The following is a 20,749-nucleotide window of genomic DNA, read 5'->3' on the forward strand; positions in this document are numbered from 1 at the left end:
AAACATTATGTACATTAAACAACGATTCCAATTCATTTTCCTTGGGGGATAAATGAGTTTGTAACTGAGACTATTGAATAATAAGGCACCTTATTAAGTTAATAACAGTCAAATTTCGTAAGCTTGACATTGTAGACAAAAATGATTTTATAATCCATACTGAGAAATAACAGCAAAGCTTGCAGTTAAAGATAATGGATGTGATCAGCTGCCCCACTTGGAGTTGGGTTGGGTTAGGAAAGCAACACACTCACAGAAGCAATACAGCACTATGATCTTGCTCCTTCCAAAGGCTGTATCTGAAAAGGGAGGCTTTCTAGAAGGCTCGTGAGAACGTAGAATAGATGCACATAGATACTGGTGCATGTGTGGAATCGGGAGAATCGTTACAGTATAGTGCCATCTGGGACCCCATCCTGCTTTCTAGACTGAGAGTTCTGAAGGATATATTGTTTTCTGACAATGATAATTATGATTGTAGAGTCTTCAGTAACTTTTACATGGCTCCCTTTCCTGGAAGAATATGTAACTGACTTACTGAGTAACGTCTAAGGAGTCCAGTGAATGGGTATTAATTGTGCATGCATACAGATCATTCCGAGAGCAGATTGCCTAGCTTGGAATGACTTTCGTAGCTCACAAATAGTTCATTTTGTTCAATTAGGTTTATATCTGTTAAGTGTAATACTTTGACTGAATCAAATATCAGACATATATTTCAGTGCATAAAATGTAAAAATATTTATTAACAATCCATCACAAATTGTTTCATTAGCTGAAGTTAATCTTGACTACTGTTGTCAGAATCTCCAAATTAGCTTGGAAAACAGGAACATAAATAATTATGACAGGTAGGGTGGACTTCAGTGTGTGCTGACACAATTTTTAAAATGAGAATTAAAAAACAAAAATACAAAACAACAACAAAAAACCCCACAGGTTCAGGCTGAGCATGATTGTTGATGCTAGTATTCCCAGCACTCAGGAATCCGTGCAGGAAGATTCCATGAGTGTGAAGCCAGTCCAGACTTTGTAAGAATTCTAGACAATGTAGCTTACATAATTAAACTTGTTTCAAAAAATAAAAACAATAGCAACACAAAATCAGACGCTTTCTGTTTGTCTCTTCTTACTGTCTTGCATACTGTCAAAACAAACACTTGCTTTAATAATTTTGTCACTAGTCACTGACATCTCTTCATTTTCCTGCTTTCTTGTTTAAATTCATCAGAGAGATTAACAATTACAAAATTTGCTTTAAAATGAGAGAATACTTCTTTCCAAAGTTCGTAGAAAGTATCAAGGAGAAGGGCGTACTGAAAGTCAGTATCTTTAGCTAGACGGTGAATTATGCCATAGAATTTTAGTTTGATTATTTACCCTCAATAAAATTATGGTTAGAATTAGCTTCCCACAAAGAGTGTCCTTCACTGATATAAAAAGAAGATTGAAATGCACTAGGTGATGAAGCAAAACATGAAGGCAACTGCAATACTCGCTGAGAGCAGAGTTTCTGCAGAGAAAGAGCAATCAGGTTGTGTTCTAAGATTACTGCCATGAGCCATCTTCTTTGGGACAAACTTCTTGTCATGGTTTGCTATTATTTCACTTTAACATTTCTCAAAAGTTGTGTGATGTCATGGAATGACTTTTGCTTTCATACACCTTTAGAAAAAATATTTTGCTATTAACTGTGTGTCATGGGCATCTGTATATTCTATAATACTGTCTACCAATCATCTAAAAGACATGCACAACGACATTCTTAGACCCATTACAGTGTTGATCAATAGAAATGAGTGTAACTCAAAAGGACAGCGGAATTGGTAGATAAAATAAAGCATCTTCATGCAATCAATGCTCGGTCTCAATGAAGTTAACAAACTGTTATTAAATGCAACAAAATAAATCTGAAAAATAAAAATCTAAACAAAACATGCAGCACATAGAAACATATACATGAAAATGTGATATACTCTTTAATGTCAGGATAAAGCCCCTCTGGTGATAAAGTGAGGATGGCAGTTAATTGGGGGCATGGGAGAGAAGACAAAGACTGGTAAATAGATGAAGATGTTTCCTGGGTTTGTGATAATATTTTCTTTTCAGAGTTGCTTGGTAAAGACATATTTTTATATCATTGTGCAATATTCCATCTATCTCTATTGATGTCTTATCTTCTTATTTACAGTTTATTTCACAAAACAAAGACAGCTTAATGTAACCCAATTTAACCAACAAAGTTAGACATAAGAAAATTAGACTCCCATGAAACTCAGTAGCGTCTTTCAAAATCATCTAAGTCCTTGGTATTTGCTATGATTTCCAATTAATATTGTTATAAAAATCGAATGGATCAAAAAGAGTATGTGCTGTTTGTAAAACTAGTAAGAAAAAACTCATGTTAATTTTCCATTAAGGTTTTTATAAATAATTAAAGCTAATGTGTAGATGAACTGCCTCTGTTACACTCTATTGTCTGTAAGCCAGTAATATCATGAACTACCAACCACTCCTGTATGTGGATATGCAAATGAGGTACATGGCACACACTAGGAATAGCTTCTAGGTACCAACAGCACAAAATTAAGACCACAAGCAACAAATTTTTGACCATGATACTCATAAGACAGAAATAGAGTGTTAGTATTAAGTATAATTATAAAGAAATGTCAGTATACAATTAGTAAATAGACATGGTTTTACTTAACCATTTATTTATTAAAAAAATCAATGTCCTTGTTTAGAAAACTGATAACAGTATTATTTTCTTGATAATTGTGCTGGGGATCAAATCTAAGGTGTTCTTCAAGCTAAGCAAGAATTCTAGCAGTTTAGCAGTAGTACATCCTCAGATTCTGCATGACTTGTTCTCTTCTTGCTGGAAATCAGAGGTCAGTTTTCACAATAGAAGTAATACAAGACATAAAATCTAATGAAGAGGGGGGTGTGATTATATACCCTATCAAGAATTGCCTCAAGGAAGAAATAATATGAATTTCTTTATATATGCTCACTATGGCATCCAAGATGACATAATGCCACTCCCGCCACAATCAAAATCCAAACAGAATTTAGACAATTCTTATTTAATCTTGCATGCTAAAATTATTTGGAAGTCTTTATAAAAATACAAATGCTGAAAAAAAAACATTAATTATGTCTTAACCAATCAAAGGAAGTCAAAATCTGGGTTTTCAAATGATTTTGAGATGTGGGATAATTAAGAGTTATTGAAGAAACAAGACAGAACTTTTTGGATATACATTCTTAAACATTTTAAACTTCTTTTTCACATTTCAGCTTTGGAGTAAATAATCATTTGGGAATTTCTGTTATGCAACTCAAAGTACATTGAAAATAAGAAAAAAAGCATTGTCTCTAATATTTGTGTCCTATTAAGACAGTCTTTATTTGACCTAAATCTTTTGAAGTCATTCTGAGGGAACAACTTGAAATTTCACAGAGACATAATATTAAAGGACATTAAACAACATATTTTGAAAGTTTTACAGTTTTAAATTACTTTCTTTATATCTAATCACATTTGGTAAAACTCTCAGTTGCCTGTAATTGGTATTCAACCCTATTTTTTAGTTTGCTAATCTACTTTTTAAAAGAGCAATAACAAAATCAACTTGTCTGATAGACAAAAGTCATGTAATAAAAGCTTAGTAACATTGTTCTGGTTTTATTGCAATTACTTTGTAGCTGTCATCTATTATGAAAAGTGAGACTAATTTTCTAGTTTTTAATATTTTTAAATGAATTTATCGAGATTATAAAATTATACTGAATCACTGGTGTTTGGCTTTCTTTTTATAAAGTATTCAGTAAGTAACAGGAGCAGAGATGTGGTTCAGTGGTTCTGAGGACATAGTACTCTCCCAGAATACCTGATTCAGGTTCCAACATCCATATCAACCAGTTCACAACCCTAAACCTCTGGTGTTCAGGCCAGCTGTTCTCTGTACCCACATGAAAATACACACACACACACACACACACACACACACATGCCATTAATTAAAATAAAATAAACCTAAAGTATCAAAATACATATTCAATATATAAATTACTGCATGTCACTTAGTTGTGAAATCTAGGAAAAGTGACTGAATCTTGAAAATGATGCTTTATAGATTTAAATTTTCTAGTCCTTTAGTTAATCAGCTTGTATTTAAGACTCATGCAGAAGATGCAGTTGTAGTTAGACAGAAGGAAGTGTTAAATACAATGCTGGTATCAAACACCTCTTATCTATTTGTGGAGACAAATACTTGAGCAAGGAGAGAAAGGCAACACTTAACATGAAAGACAACCCTAAAGCTTTCTCTGAGCAAGGCGATGACTAATCTGTCTCCCAGCACATCCAACTTGACATTGAGGTTACATCTACTGAAACATTTCTCTCTTCACCTTTAAAATCTTAATGTTTTCTGGGAAAATGAGTGTTTTCATCCAGAACACAAACTACTTTAAGAAGCTGATAAAACTTTTGTTTCTTTTTCTACCAAGAATAGAATTAAAATAAAAATGAGATCATTCATATACACATGCACAAATTTCGTTTGTGTATAAGACAGCAAGAGATGGACAGGATGACCTCTGTGTTCTCCCAGGCTATCTGTGAGTGAAAGCCAAGACTTTCCCAAGTTCTGTGAAATCTGAAGCGCACTAAAGGCAGGTGTATGAAAAAGAAGGTCGGCATGTAATTTCATAAAATATGTCCAGATACATTATTTAATATGTCTGTATATGTCCAGATACATTGTTAAATGTATCAAATTCAAAGGCATTCAAAAAAGATTGTTTTAATGTTCCCCCATGTAAAAACTTTTTTTTTCTGATTGAAATGTGTGTTTACCTAATGGCTACTACCTCAAAATGTTGAATTTTTTACATTGTTTGTGTTTCACAAATTTAAACAACTTTCCAAGAATCATATCTGTCCTTAAATTTGGGGCTTCAGTAACGAATATTTTATTACTGAAATAGTACTTGGTTTCTTTTAAATTTGTTAGACAGTTTAAGTATTTATTTTTGGAACACTGACAGCACATAACAGTCCCTAGTACTTCTGTGTGCAGGTTAATTTCTGCAATGTCAACGAAGAACCCTGCTGTCAACTAGAACAAGAGAGGACTTGTATGAGCCAAGTATGAATGACAACATCCTGAGTGGACAATTTTCCCAAATAGCCTGTTCTAATGTGGAAATGGTTTTATGGAGTTTAAGTTTCAGCATATTTTAAGTCAACATGTTGATTTCATTGGCAAATACAAATTTATAAGAAAAAAACAGTTTCTACATTTCATAGATTAATAAATTGATATTTTTATATGTCATAATATTAGAGAAATCGAGTTATTGTGAATTACTATTGCTGTATAGTTAAAACAAAAGAGCTGTAAATCAGGGCATTTGGAAACACTTTGGTGAGACTATCACATGAGCCGATGGCAACAAAGCAGGGGAATCTCTGCTGTTTGCTTTAGGATCTTTGTGATGACATCCTTAGCTTTGGGGTTTGTGAAAGCTATAATGGCCTGTTGAACCAAAACTCTCCAAGTTTTTTAACTTCACAGTCAAGAGGCAGTGGTCATTGAGTGACTGTTATGAGGCCTAAAACAGCCTAAGAAGAAATTTAATCTGGATTTGCAAAAACTGTAACATGTCCTAATCAGAAAATTTTATTCAGTCTTCAGCGAAGTTGGATCTTACTTTTGGTACCTCCAGTTCCACCGATAAATTTTACAGCTACGAAATTAAAACATGTTTGCTAATCCTTTCCATGACAATGCCCTAGAACATTTAAATCAATCAACTAATAAATATTTTAATTTGTATAAGAGGAATTGTTTGTCATTTTTAAATGCTACCATTTTAGCACCACAAACTAAATCTGTATAAACAGATCAGTTAATTATATAAAGATAATTTTATAGCTGTTATAAATAAATTGTGTTTGGAATAACCGGACTACTATAAAAAATAAGAAGTGATTCTTGGCCTTGTTTGGATATAAGGACAGATGAGATTTCTGAGCAAGAAAGAGGCCAATAGTTAATATTAACTGTCGTTATTGAACAATTGTGTGTGCACAACAGAATTCATTATTCTCTAGAGGATGTCCATGTGTCTTCTTTAAGAATGACACTGATGAGGCCGGGCGTTGGTGGCACACGCCTTTAATCCCAGCACTCGGGAGGCAGAGGCAGGTGGATCTCTGTGAGTTTGAGGCCAGCCTGGTCTACAAAGGGAGTTCCAGGACAGGTTCCAAAGCTACAGAGAAACCCTGTCTCGAAAAAGCCAAAAAAAAAAAAAAAAAAAAAAGAATGACACTGATGTCCAGAAGTATTCTCACCAAATCAAAATCTTTACCTGAGCTACAGTTTCAATTCAGACTACTGCTGTAAGGCTGGGAATTAGGAAGTAACTTCCTGCTTCCCAAACCTTTTCTTATAGCTGTTCTACCTTTGGTTACAGTATGTTAAACGTCTGGTTTTAGTTTAGTGCTAAAATTATGTCAAAATCCCATTCCCATAAGATCTTTTATTATTCTAAACCATTCTATTCATAAGTATAGTACTTTTTAAAATCCCCTAATTGTCAATTTCACTTAATTAAAAAAGAAATCAATATGACTTTTTCATTGACCAGAATGGCTTCTCCCGACCACCTATGAAAAATAAATTTTTGTCATTTAAAAAGGGTTCTTGTGTGTGTGTGTGTGTGTGTGTGTGTGTGTGCGTGTGTGTGTGTTATGTCAAGGATAAGATTGGAACAATTAAGTACTAGAAATGCAGTAAATACTTATTAAAGGTAGAGAAGTCAGGACATGTAGTGATGGGATGGATTGATCTACTTGAATTGGATTTCATTCCACATTCAACAGAGCACTCCAGAACTCATAAAGTTAATACTAAGTTCATAAAATCATGACACATATTTGGCCATGTCAGCCCAGGGTAACATGAGGAATCTTGGGGATTTGGTTGTTTGAAAAATGATTGAGGAGAGAATATGTCCTAGTTGTAGAACTTGCTTGGGTCAGGAGAAATGAGGGAAACAGGATGGTACATAAGTATGCCATCGGTTGTGAGTAAAGTTATAAAGGTAGGTCTATAATGTTACCAGGTGTAATATGTAACTATATTTTAAAAGTATGTTTTTATTCTATAATATAAATGCCATAAGACCGAGTGATTAACTTGTTTAGCTGTCTTTAGTGTTTTCATGGTGCGAGGAATAGAACAGTTAAGTCATCTTGAAAGTAAATCGTAAGCCAGGGTATCATATTTTAGTTCCCCAGAATAAGTATGGACCATGTATTTCCAACTTATGTCTTTAATGCACTTGAAATTTTTTGATGTACTTTATTGAGACTTACCCATCTGCTAAGAGTGTGTTTGGAAAATTACTTAATATCAGTAGTCAAAGAGAATGAATTGAATGATGAGCTCTCACTTTTTGTGCATCTGCAAGGTGTCTTGGGTGCTTGTTCATCAGAGAAATTATGCAAGGAAAAGTGGAGACAACAATGAGTTTTAGAAAGAACTGTTCTTTTGAATCTGTAAAACCATTATGTTTTTCTTGCCATAGAAGCATCTGGAAAACCTCCAAAAACCATAGTATGTATTTTGAGAAATGTTTGAATGCTTGCATATCTGTGTTTTAAACACATTGTTCATTTTATTTTCTATTTATTAAATTCTATGAATGGTGTGTGTGTGTGTGTGTGTGTGTGTGTGTATGTAGACTTGCAGTATGTATGACTGGTGAGTTGCACTTCATTCTACACTATTGGCACTTCATTAACGCCTCTTCAAAATTATAATTAGTTTTGTAAATATTATTCTACTTAAGATCTCTCTTTTAAGCTATGAAATAGGAAAGAAGTATGTGAACAGCTCTAAAAATCTGAGGTAACTCTTTCATGAAAATTTCATGTTGGAGATAGTGAGTCTCAAAGAAATTGGGAAATAGATGGTAAACTCTGATACAGTGAATGTAGAGAAAATAGAAAATGAGCCTAGTGTTTAAAGACATCCAATTAAATTCAGTGTGTCATACAAAAATATTCTGCCAAACAGGGGAATGTTCTCATTAGAAATATACCCTGCAAAGCTCAGATTTTCAGTCCTACATGCCTGTGAGAAGAAAATTTCCATTCATAATATTTTAACAGTGGTTTAGGATATTTTTTAAAGCAGTTCGAACATACTAAGACAACCACTTTCCTTTGACCACAGCCACAATGTTAGAGTTGGTTTGGGTTACCTATAGCATAAGTTATGAAAGATGGTGCATAATTTTGAGAGCTTAGAAACAGAGTTTTTGCATTTGGGTACTGGTAGAACCCTATGGTATGACTGTAACCTCATGAGACTCTGAGCTATAGCTGCCCAGCTAAACTTGTCATAGCTATGTTTTAATCTGAGAAAAATGTATCTATTTTATACTGCTACCTTTTGGAATAATTGGAAAATGATACATTCTAAAGCTGTGAAATTTGAAGTAACTTTCACTGTTATTAACTTGAAAACTCTTCTACTAATTTATTAATAAAATCATTTCATAGCTATTTTGCATCTAAAAACTTTCATCAATGGAAATTAAAATATGGTCTCAAAAACACATAAAAGAATGCAATGACAGTATTGTCCTATTAACTTCAATCTAACACACCATGAAAATAATTGGGTATATTAAAATTCAACAACAAAAAGCAACATCATTGGATCCCCTAACATCATGTTGATCAATAAAATAAGCATCAAAGAAAATATATAGACATTTAATTTCACTAATACTAATTTCACAATTGAAAAAAAAAAACCTATGTCTGCATGAATCAGAAGAAATGCTATCCAGAAAAACTCATCCAGCTATTCATTAAATCTTACACAAATTACTTATTAGACTAGGTTGTTATTAAGAAAAACTAGTTTGGGGGCTATTTCTTCTGTGTCATCAGTGAGTTAGTAAAGAATAAACATGACATCAGAAAGATATTTTTGGTGCTGATGCTGTAACTTAGGTGACATGGTTTCCCACCTATGATCAGATCTATGAGGCATACAGAAATTGAAGTGATAGTCATGACCACAAATCACAAAAATATCGCCTTGCATTTTTATCTTTTCCAATACTCTACAACCATTAAATACATCTATTCTGACAAAAAGAGAGTTGACTCTCAAGATAAGCAAACAAGGTTTGTCCTCAATAATAAATTCAGTAATTTTGTTTAGCAAATGAATGTCAGTAGTTTGTTACCAACTACTGGAAAATAAATGCCTGTTTAGTTTTATATGAGGGAAGAGTCCCCTAAAGTGAATATATATATATATATTCCTATAATTTTTGTCCATATAATTTTAGTCTCTGGTTCACAGAAACAACACACTTAAAATGAGTAGTGTAGGCATTCTAGAAATTACAGTCTTTCCCCCAGTTTTATTACCTCATTCTAGGTAAGAAAATGGATGAGAAATTTAGAAAACAAAATAATTAAAATTTAAAAACATGCATGCTCACAAAATTTAGATTTAAACAGAGGGAAACAAAGTATTGCCTTGGCATAGAAACTGGCATTTAAGAAAGAATAAAGACTAGGGAATAGAGAATGACCCCGCAGTAGCAAGAGGGGGATAGGTACAAGTTTATTTACCAGTCACTACACAAAGTGACTTGCCAGAGAGAAATTAAATAAAGTGACTGAGGCTCACTATGTAAGAAATGCCTAGCTACAAATGAGTGTCTGACCTAATATAGATGAGTAGTTTGTACTCTTAAAGACACGTCACAGCCTAGCATGTATAGCTTAAGAGTTGATTTGTCGTTGTTCATTTTCTCCTGGCTTGTAGCCACATTTGATGGATTTCGAAGTTTAGAAGAAAGAGAATATGGAAAGGATCAAAGATTTTTTCCCTCCATTACGTAATTAAATTGTTATTGGGCTTGTGGGGGGAGGAATAGCTTCCTTAAAATGATCTTTCCAGAGATAGAAAGTAAAAAAGGAATAATTTTTAAATTTTTTCATTATCAATTGTCAAATAAAGAAATAACATCTTAAATTTGTATTTCTTTGGCTATGTCTGTGCACTACAAATGATTCCACCCTTGAAGCACAGTATTTATTTATTTATTTATTTATTTATTTATTTATTTATTTATTGTTTTTGGACAGGGAATTTGAACATAATTGGCTATGTGGCAGTTAATTCATCAACATAACTATTAGAATCATTTTTTTTTGTTTCAGTTTGAAATATTTTTTTTATTTTTATTCTTTTTTTAATTAAAATTTCCACCTGCTCCCCGTTTCCCATTTCCCTCCCCTCCTCCCAAATATTGCACCCTCCCCCCACTTCCCTCCCCCTATCCCCACTCCTCTTCTCCTCCCCACACACCATTCCCCCTCCCTCTCGATACTGAAGAGCAGTCCAAATTCTCTGCCCTGCGGGAAGACGAAGGTCTTCTATCTACTTCCAGGAAGGTGAGCGTCTAAACAGGCTAAGCTCCCACAAAGCCGGTTCAAGTATTAGGATCGAAACCTAGTGCCATTGTCCTTGGCTTCTCATCTGCCTTCATTGTCCGCCATGCTCAGAGAGTCCGGAATCAACGCATGCTTATTCAGTCCCAGACCAGCTGGCCTTGGTGGGCTCCCAATAAATCAGTTCCCACAAACTTATGAACACCTAATTTTTGATAAAGGAGCTAAAAGTATTCAATGGAAAAAAGAGAGCATCTTCAACAAATGGTGCTGGCAGAACTGGTTGTCAACGTGTAGAAGAATGAAAATAGATCCATACCTATCACCATGCACAAAACTCAAGTCCAAATGGATTAAAGACCTCAATATTAGTCTGAACACACTGAACCTGATAGAAGAAAAAGTTGGAAGTACTCTACAACATATGGGTACAGGAGATCACTTCCTACGTTTATCCCCAGCAGCACAGACATTAAGGACAACATTGAATAAATGGGACCTCCTGAAACTGAGTAGCTTCTGTAAAGCAAAGGACACTGTCACTAAGACAAAAAGGCAACACACTGACTGGGAGAAGATCTTCACCAACCCTGCAACAGACAAAGGTCTGATCACCAAAATATATAAAGAACTCAAGAAACTAAACTTTAAAATGCTAATGAACCCAATAAAAAAATGGGGCACTGATCTGAACAGAGAATTCTCAACAGAAGAAATTCAAATGGCCAAAAGACACTTAAGGTCATGCTCAACCTCCTTAGCGATAAGGGAAATGCAAATTAAAACAACTTTGAGATACCATCTTACACCTGTCAGAATGGCTAAAATCAAAAACACCAATGATAGCCTTTGCTGGCGAGGTTGTGGAGAAAGAGGCACACTCATTCATTGCTGGTGGGAATGCAAACTTGTGCAACCACTTTGGAAATCAGTGTGGCGATTTCTCAGGAAATTTGGGATCAACCTACCCCAAGATCCAGTAATGCCACTATTGGGAATATACCCAAGAGATGCCACATCAAATGACAAAAGTATCTGTTCAACTATGTTCATAGCAGCATTGTTTGTAATAGCCAAAACCTGGAAACAACCTAGATGCCCTTCAATGGAGGAATGGATGAAGAAAGTGTGGAATATATACATATTAGAGTACTACTCAGCAGTAAAAAACAATGACTTCTCGAATTTTGCGTGCAAATGGATGGAAATAGAAAACACTATCCTGAGTGAGGTATCCCAGACCCAAAAAGAGGAACATGGGATGTACTCACTCATAATCGGTTTCTAGCCATAAATAGAATCATTTTTTAACAAAATAGTATTTTTTAAAAAGCCAAAAAAAGAATAAAATAAGGTAAAAACTGTCAAGGAATTAAAAACTGCTATGTGTACTTTTATATGACACATCTCATTTTGCACTTAAAGTATGAATGTCTCCATCCTTGTTGTTTTGGCTCTCTTGTATTCAAACTATCTTACTTTAATATTTCTGGAGTCAACTGCAGAATACAGATGGTCATAGTATCTTTTATGACTGTATTTGTCCATTTATATCGAATTATCAAAGACTCAGAAAAGATAAATCAGTAGAAAATAATAGAAAAATATATATCCACTGCCAATTATATAACCATAAGACCTTGTTTTATATTTATATATATACACATTATATTATGTTGCATATATATAATTACAAGCATTATATAATAAATATATTAATATCACTTACACCTAACTTGTTTATACAAAATAGTGTATGGAGAGGACTCCCATCTTCCTCTTATATATGGGAAGTTATTGAAGTAGAAGTATGTAAATAGACCACAGTGTGACTTTTATCACTGCCCTTTGTATTTGTGTGTGTGTTTTAAATAGTTCTTTTCTAAATACTAAGAGAAAGGCTTAGGACATTTCAAAAAATATAGATGTCTTCAAAAATAAATATCATTAATATATAAATTTGTTATACATATGAAAGATCACTCCAGAATTATACTGAAAACTGTGAAGAATAAGAAAAGAAAATAGCATCAGTTTGTTAAAACTGTGCAACAAGGTATTTGCAGATGAATCTTTGATGTTTGTGGACCTCTGTCCCATACTTTCTTTCACAACACTGGAACCCCAACCTGTTTTTTTACAGCATCGTGTAGCTCTCGTCTAACACATAGCATTTTTCTAGTAAAAGCTTAATCGTTACTTGTATACCTTTCTGGTCATAACCTGTACCCACATGCATTATATAGAAACTCCATGAGAACAGAACTTGTGGCTCTTCTACTCTGTAATTCCACACTCAGTCACCACAGCAAATCTAATTCGAAAATATACCTTTTTAAATATAGAAAATGTTTATTGATTTATACTTCTCTTACTTTTGTTTTTGAGATAAGGTCTCTCTGCTTAGCCTAGACTGTCCTGAAATTTACTTTGTAAACCAGGCTGGCCTTGAACTCTGGGATTTCCTCTTGCTTCTGCCTACTGGGTGCTGGTATTAAAGACATGTACCACTACATCTGACTCATCTATACCACATTTTATGTGAAGAGTGTTCACTACCCATGTATTCAAGTACATTTGCAAAAGCAACTTATTAAAAAAGACTGATAACTACCAAACAACACATAAGACCATCTATCACTTATTTTTCCATACCACAAATATATATTAAATATTGACATGGTATATTTACTTTTTTTGAGACATTTTACCATAAAATTGAATAAAAAAATTGCAGAATCTACTGCCCTACTACATAGACTTGTTTCTGAAGCTGAACTTTTATTCATGGTAGGGTTTCAATTACTATAAAGAATCTTTGCTTTTAAAAAACATCCCTTGTTTTGCCCACTGCTATGCTATTTTCTGTTCTTTTGGTTTTCTTTATGAATGGGTGGAGAGTGTAATGTCAGTGCTACGTATTTACCCTTCACATGGTACTTTATCTATGCACAGCTGAACAATGATCTTATAATAATATAGAATTATTACCATATTTATGCTCTCGTAATATAATACTACAAGGATTAATATGATTTGGAGTTAAGTTTTCTTTTTACCCTAAGCCACTAATGTGTAACTTAAAAGGGGCTTTTACAATTTCTTTTAAAGGACATTTAATATCCAGTATAGAGTACACATGAAAAAGGAAAAACTCCCCCCAGGGAAGCAAAATGAAGAGGCCTCTTGCAATTCACAACAACCTGTGTGGTTTCTAAGACTAAGAATTGTATTGTACTTATCCAGTGTTTTGTGTATACTTGGTATACAACAGCAAGAATCTCGGTCTTTCCTGAAGTTGGTATTCAAGAATTCCTAGGTCCGTTAATCAACTTGGTTCTCAGTTATGACAGTTCTTTGACGAAAAAAGTGTTACCCTCATCATCTAACAAGTCTATTGAGGATATAAGAACACTAATAAAAGCATTACAGTAAAAACTAAAAACTATAATTAATACTTAGAAACAGAAACTTCTTTTTTTACTTCAGAAATAAAAGCATCATTGCCTTGATATTAGGAGGTCCCATAGCACAGCTAATTAAGTAAGTTCTAGCATGATGCAGGTAATTACCAGTGTCATCCTTTAATATGAACATATTTGAAAATTTAAGTTTCCTAACACTGATAAGGCCACGTTATTTCTGCTTTAATATTCAGTATTATTAACTCAATTTCATCTTTCGCTTTTCTAAGAATTTTGTAAAAAAAAAATTAAAGAAAACTACTGAGCTGAAAACTACTGAAAATTTTCCTGTGAGTTTTCTTGACAGATAGTAAAGACCTTTAAACACTGATGGCATTCCATAGTAGGTCCTGCATAGTCAAAGAATTGCAAATTGAACTATTTCTTTCTTACACATACATAATAATATGAGAAATTTATTTCCCAAATACAATTCTAATTTTGAATTAAACCATTGCATTTAGTATGTTCTTAAATGTAGAAAGCCATTGAATAGCAAGATGTGTCTAAGTATGTCTGTCCAGAGAGTACAATGTGATAGCTTTTAATGGTGATATAATTGGTAAGTACTAAGATCTCAAGGAATCTTCAGAAAGAAATAGATTAAATATTTTAATTTATCCAATAGACATTTGGAGCTAAGATATCTTTTCTAGAATCTGTGATACCTGATATAGTAGAGTTGGGCTTTATTGAAATGGCATGTGTTTGTGATTTTTGAAAAACAATTTTACCAAATTGATTACAGAACACCGATTAAAAGTTCTAATTAAACAGTCTGGAAGTTCAACCAGAATGGTTGTCAAAAGAGCCAGGTTTTCACTTTTCATAGGGATTCCGTGATTTGTAGTTGTTGTTGTTGCTTCTTTCAGGTCAATGTCAAGAGAAGGAATCGTCTGATTGAGGATGTGGCTCAATTACATTGAGTGCTTAGCACATCCATGTTCTGGAAACAACCCTCAGCTGGATGCATGCTGTGCAGAATTAGAGGAAAGTAAGGCATCTTCTAAATCAACCATAAATATATGTACTTTCAAATCAACTTTGTCCTATGTGTAGATATAGTGAACTATATATTTTTGTGTCAGTCATATCTAATCTTCACTGTGGCATAGTGAAACTCTGTTGTTTCATGGTGACAACCCAGGCTTGACAGATTAGAAAACAGAATTGTAGACAGATTAGATGGTTGGCTTAAGGACAACAGATAATCAGAAGTACCAATATGAGATTTTTTGTGGATTCATATCGCAAAACATCGGTGCTTAATGCTAAGTATACATAGATCATGTACAAAGTAAGTGCTTAAGCATGCGTGCACATAAAGCATGACTGGTTTTATTTTAAATCAGTCATTAATTACCTCTGGTATTTTGGTTTTAACTTACTTACCCTCTATTCTTGTAAGTATGGCAGTTTGTTGAGATTACTTGTGACTTATTTACATTTTGATTAAATTTTTTAACATCCATGTTTAACAAACTGAGATGCTATAATCAACAAGGAATCATGGGCCTGGTAGGACAATATGAAGGACAGGAATGATGTCAATCTTGACTTCCTTCCTGCTTGACTAGAAATTATAAAATTTCTAAAAAAGTTTTTACCATTAACTTAAATCTTGGTGAATTCTTTTAAACTAAATATAAACTGAATCTAAAATACTAGAAAGGTATATATGGATTCCATTAAGTGAAAGTTTAATTTTTATACTGCTGCCGAGCACAGTCTATAATTTAACCTGTAGCTCAGAGTGAACTACCCAAAATGAAACTTTAAAAACAAAACAGAAAACAGGTTCAAAATCCCAGCCTGCTATCCAGGTATTTGGTCTACAGTGTGGTGGGGAAAAGATTCTTGGAAATTCTGAGTAACACTTACAGCCTCAGTTTTTACCCTTTCACGCAGGTGCTCAAAGAAGACTAACTAGGATCCTATGTCGACAACCCAAGCATGGTGTGTGCTTATGAAAAACAAAGGTAATTTTCTTAAAAAAAAATAAGGGAAAACATTTGTAAAGATGTAGAGTAACAAGCTTGCTGATGAAGATTAACTCTGTAAACAAGTTAGTTATATCGAAAAATCAGCGTATTTCTTTTATGTTTATAATGATGGTCTGCAAAAGTAAAAATCAGTGTAAAACATAATTATGGCATTAAAAAATTCAAAACTCTTAATATTTTATCTGAAACATACTTTATCCAGCAAAGCTAAGAACACAAAATAAATATAAGCATTAAAATGACACACAATAAATATGTATGTACCTATTTGTATGTGATAAAAATTAATTGAAAAGAAGCCGTAAGTTTGACATAGAGCAAGAGAGGAATATGGGATATTTAATTATGTTATAATCTCTAAAATAAATAAAGTAAAACTATTAAAACTTTTATTTAAATGAAAAATTGAATTTGTCAAAAATTCAATCTGTTTCTGCTCAACTAATTTTTAAAAAATAATTATCTGTCAGTCTAAATACAGTATAAGATAATTTATGCCATTCAAAAAAGTCTCTCTTTGTATACCAATTATTACTATTCCCAATCATTTCTGCTATATTTTAAAACTTACAATTTTTTAAAACTCTGTGGCAAGATAAATTTATATTAAAATAATTTACAAAATTTTTAAATTTGTTTTAAAACATACTTGTTAACATATGCAGTTGTGGTACATAGAATTTGTGAATATACCAACATAGACATTTATGTAGGTTGTATGTCAAAATTTTTCAAAAAATTTACACATGAGATAAATACAGTAACAACCTTTATATTTTTAATTTTTGTTTTATGGGCATACTTGATTAATATACAACTAGATAACTAATGGAAAAGGAATTGATTTTATATGCCAAGATGAATAAAATTGTAGGAAACACAATATTTATGAATATTAACTATGGGCAATAAATAAACTTTTCTAAATAGACAGACAACAGACCTATTTTTCTTAAGGAACTCTGAGAACTTGTTAAAATTAACATTCTTAGACTTCATGCAGACCTCATGACTCTGAATCATCCAGTGTGTGGTTGAGGAATTTCCATTTTCATAAGTTTCCAAGTGATTCTAACAAGTTGTAAACAAGATACAAGGCAGTGCAGCAAATTTCAAGTTTATGAAATTCTCACTCGAAGGAGAGGTATAAGCTTTCAACATACTTGCTCTGATGATTTGATTTATGAATTATTTTGCTTTTATGTTGGGATGACCAACTGAGTTTGATCATTTAATAGGAAGAAAAGCTCATTTGAAGTGTTATAGATTAAAAATGTCTGTTAAAGTTTCTTCTCCTACAATGTTCATCACCTTTCTCTTTCTATTATTGTTTATGACATAGAATCTGTGGATTCCATTTTTTTTATAAGAAACTCTTTGTACCCCAGACATTTGCAACAGCTTTGGAGAGCAAATCTTCTACTTTCTCCATCCATACTCAGGTATTTACATATATCATCTAAAGGACTGCATCACATGAAACTCTGACCACATTCACTGCACGAAACTGCAGTGGCTACTTGCTTTATCATTACTCCGAGGGTACAAAAATACATCTATCAGAGCATTTTCATAACACATAAATCTTAAATGCTATCATATCATAAAAAGTAATAAAACAATATTAAGGGACAAAATAGAATAATTTGGAGGTGAAATACATAGGAATACACTCAAGAAGTTGGTTACATATTGTTTACTAAAATGAATGGAAATAAGAAGGAAAGATACATTCCCCCGTGTCTGATTTAGATTTTATTCCACAGGTTTCATGGTTTGTAGAAGTACAAGGCGAAATGCCCTATTTATGAGCACTATGATTCCCAAAACAAAGTTTACAAACTTACATAAAACATGTAACAGGAAACTGTGTGATGGTTTTGAATAGAAAAAAATATTTTAATGGTTCTACTATATTCTGTGACATATAATACTGTTTCCGATAAATGTTGCTTTCCTCTTCTGAGACATTTTTTTCAATTTGTGTGTTTTAATGAAACAGTCTATCTAAACTCAATGTTTATTGTAGTTAAACACTTAGTTTATCTTTATTACAACAGCTACATTAACTTCCAAGAAAACTTTGGAGTAGTGTCTTGATATCTTTCCTAGATTTATGTCTGTATTGGAGGTTGGGGATGGCACAGCCATAGAAGTATTTCTTACAATACTTGATTTTAAAATGGAAATACAGAAGAGCATACTATGAATGAGTGGACTTCTAGCCTGCTGTAGGTTCTGATTGGAAACTATAAAGTGGTGAGAGCTACATCCATGAATAGAAGCATAGGCACCATGCCTGGTGGAGGGGATTCTATTCTCATAGGCTTAGTTCAAAGAAGTTCTAAATAATCTAGATGAAACCCATTTCAGGGAGCACTCGTGCTCAGGAATTTTATGGATCCTCCTCCCCCTTTATTTGTGCAGAGAGACTGTGAAGCACTCATGCATGCTTCACGATTTTGGCATTGCATTCCATGGTTGAGCATGTTTTCAAGACTGCAGCCAGGCCAGCTCTGTTCCAGATAAATTCCCTAAACATTCATTGAACTATATTCACTACCTTATGTTCAGTAGTCCCTCTACCATCTGATGGTGGGAGCAGCAATAACTCGTGCAAGGTCCCCAGACTCCTGTGTTGTGCCTTGGCCCACTGGCCTTCTGACTACATGGATGTCCTTTGAAGATTTAGAGATTCTGATACAGTATGTGGTTTGGCAAGCCTCTTTACATCGGGCCCTAAGCTGGACCGCTGTCCTTGGTGCTGAATCGTGTTTGCCCATCTGGAAATCAGCTGCCGGGTCAATGGGGCTGGATAGAAAACCTGGCTGACTGAATACTCAGGTGCAGGACCAAAGAAGACTGTAGTGTAGAATAGAAAACGCGCTGCCCCCGCCCCCAATACTCCTTCACACAGACCACGCTAGTGTTCTCCAGGACCCCATTTATAATTTTCTCCTCCAGACCCCCACCCAAATGCCTTCAACATGGCCTCAAATGCTGGCGTGTGCGAGCACAGCCCACTTCATATCAGATTGCAGCAAATTCAAATGTTATTCCCAGAACACAGAGTCTATGAGGTGAGCTATAGCGCTCAGAAACACGACACAAACAAATAAAACCTAGTTCATTAACAGATAAACCAATATGTCCTTCCTCTCTCATCCGTCTCTCTCCCACCCCATATATTCACTCTTCCCTAAATTATAAAGCCTAAATGCCAAAAGAGTGTCTCAAATCTGGGTGGTCTCCCTGCTTCCACAACCCTATCTCTCCCCCACATCTCTCTAGAGCCAAACAACATTGAAAACAGCCCATCTTACCCCGGGTACAGCGATAGCAGGAGCAGAATCCACAGCGTCATTTTCTGTGAAAATACAGGAGAGTAGACTGTGCTTCCAATGCTCCATGTATTTGGCGAACTCATCGCTTTTTTTTTCCTCTCGCCTCTGGGTTGCAGAAGAATCCCTCCCCTTTGTATTATTATTATGCTGATGATTTGATGCTGGCTCCCCCCACCTGCCTCTAGTAGGTCCCGTCACTCAGGAAATGTATTTCTACCAGCTTCAAAAATTAATATTCAGGGGGCAGAAATAAAGATCAGTACAAACGCTCGCAGATACCATCAAAGCGTCAGCTCGGGCAGCAGCTTCCAAGTCTGAGAGGATAATATAATTGAGAGGGGGGGTGAGGGGGATGGTACAGGCAGAGATGCACACGGAGGCAAATGAGTGAAACAGAAAGGCGCTCACTTTCATGCCCTGTGCGCTCCCACGAACTCCCAGGGGTTTGTCCTTTTAGATTTGTTTATGTATTTGCTCTCTGTTCTTTTCTTTCTTTTTAGATTGGGCTGTGCTCTGTTTGCGTGGTTCTGCTGTGTTTCTGTTTAAAAGAAATAGAAAGGGGAATCACTAGAGGCTCTGCGTGATTAACTCCTGCAGACTGTGAGGTCAAAGTGGAAGAGATGCAAGGCTGCACCAGGCATTAACACATGCGTGATTTCTTGCCAGCACCTTTTAACCCTTTCCTGTACCAACATACTAGGATTTCCATTCATGCAAGGAGAGAGAGAGAGAGAGAGAGAGAGAGAGAGAAAGAGAGAGAAAGAGAGAGAGAAAGAGAGAGAGATGCTTCAGTATGCCTATGAGTGCATTGCTGGGGGAGGGGCAACAGGCAGTGAGAAAAGAGTAGCTGTGCCTAGTGAACTATCCTTCTGCAAAAGAAAACTTGGTAAATTTAAATTGAATGAAAGCAGAAAACACTGATAGGCTAAAGCATGGGGAAAGTCCTGCGCTCCTCAGGACCTTACTCCTCCCTTGTCTGTTTTGCATGTGGTGGAATGCTGACCAACACAGCTGCATGGAGGCAGCTGCTTGAGCAAGGATCACAAAATAGGGCCTTGATTTGCTTATGCCTGTGTGTACTTGTGGGTAAAAACAGTGGGCGATGTAACAACGCCGAGACACTTCCATTTCTTCTGTGTGCTCCGACTTTGATTTCCTTAATTTTAGTTTTAGGTGTTTTGAAAGCAATCTTGTATTAACTAGTGTTTCTTTCTTGATCAAATGAGCCCTGAGGACATTGGAACTCTCTTATTCCAACCTAGTTAGCCAACCACACAGGAAGTCTCTACTCTCATATCCTGGGGAAGAAAGTGGTGTGGTGAAGTGCTTCCCACTTCCTGTAGAGTCAGCATAGCATGTGCAAGAGGTTCATTAAAAACTACAGGTAAGATAATTGCTGTACCTCTTCATAGAAGAGTGCCAATGCACCATCCCTAA

The 20,749-nt window shown here is 34.7% G+C and overlaps 1 protein-coding gene across 2 annotated transcripts in view; it reads right to left on the minus strand.

Annotated features, from left to right (window-relative positions):
* Gabrg2 (gamma-aminobutyric acid type A receptor subunit gamma2) overlaps nt 1-19,638 on the minus strand; it is an 84,654-nt gene extending 65,016 nt beyond the window's left edge. The window contains exon 1 of one of the 2 annotated variants that reach the window (XM_057775280.1): nt 19,292-19,638. In XM_057775280.1, the coding sequence (XP_057631263.1) occupies nt 19,292-19,395 (104 nt within the window). In that variant the 5' untranslated portion in view covers nt 19,396-19,638. The remainder of the gene's footprint in view (nt 1-19,291) is intronic. The other variant, XM_057775282.1, reaches the window with a different exon arrangement.
* Nucleotides 19,639-20,749: the final 1,111 nt, after the last annotated feature.

This window comes from Chionomys nivalis, chromosome 7 (genome assembly GCF_950005125.1).
Source record: "Chionomys nivalis chromosome 7, mChiNiv1.1, whole genome shotgun sequence".
In the NCBI taxonomy this organism is placed as follows: domain Eukaryota; kingdom Metazoa; phylum Chordata; class Mammalia; order Rodentia; family Cricetidae; genus Chionomys; species Chionomys nivalis.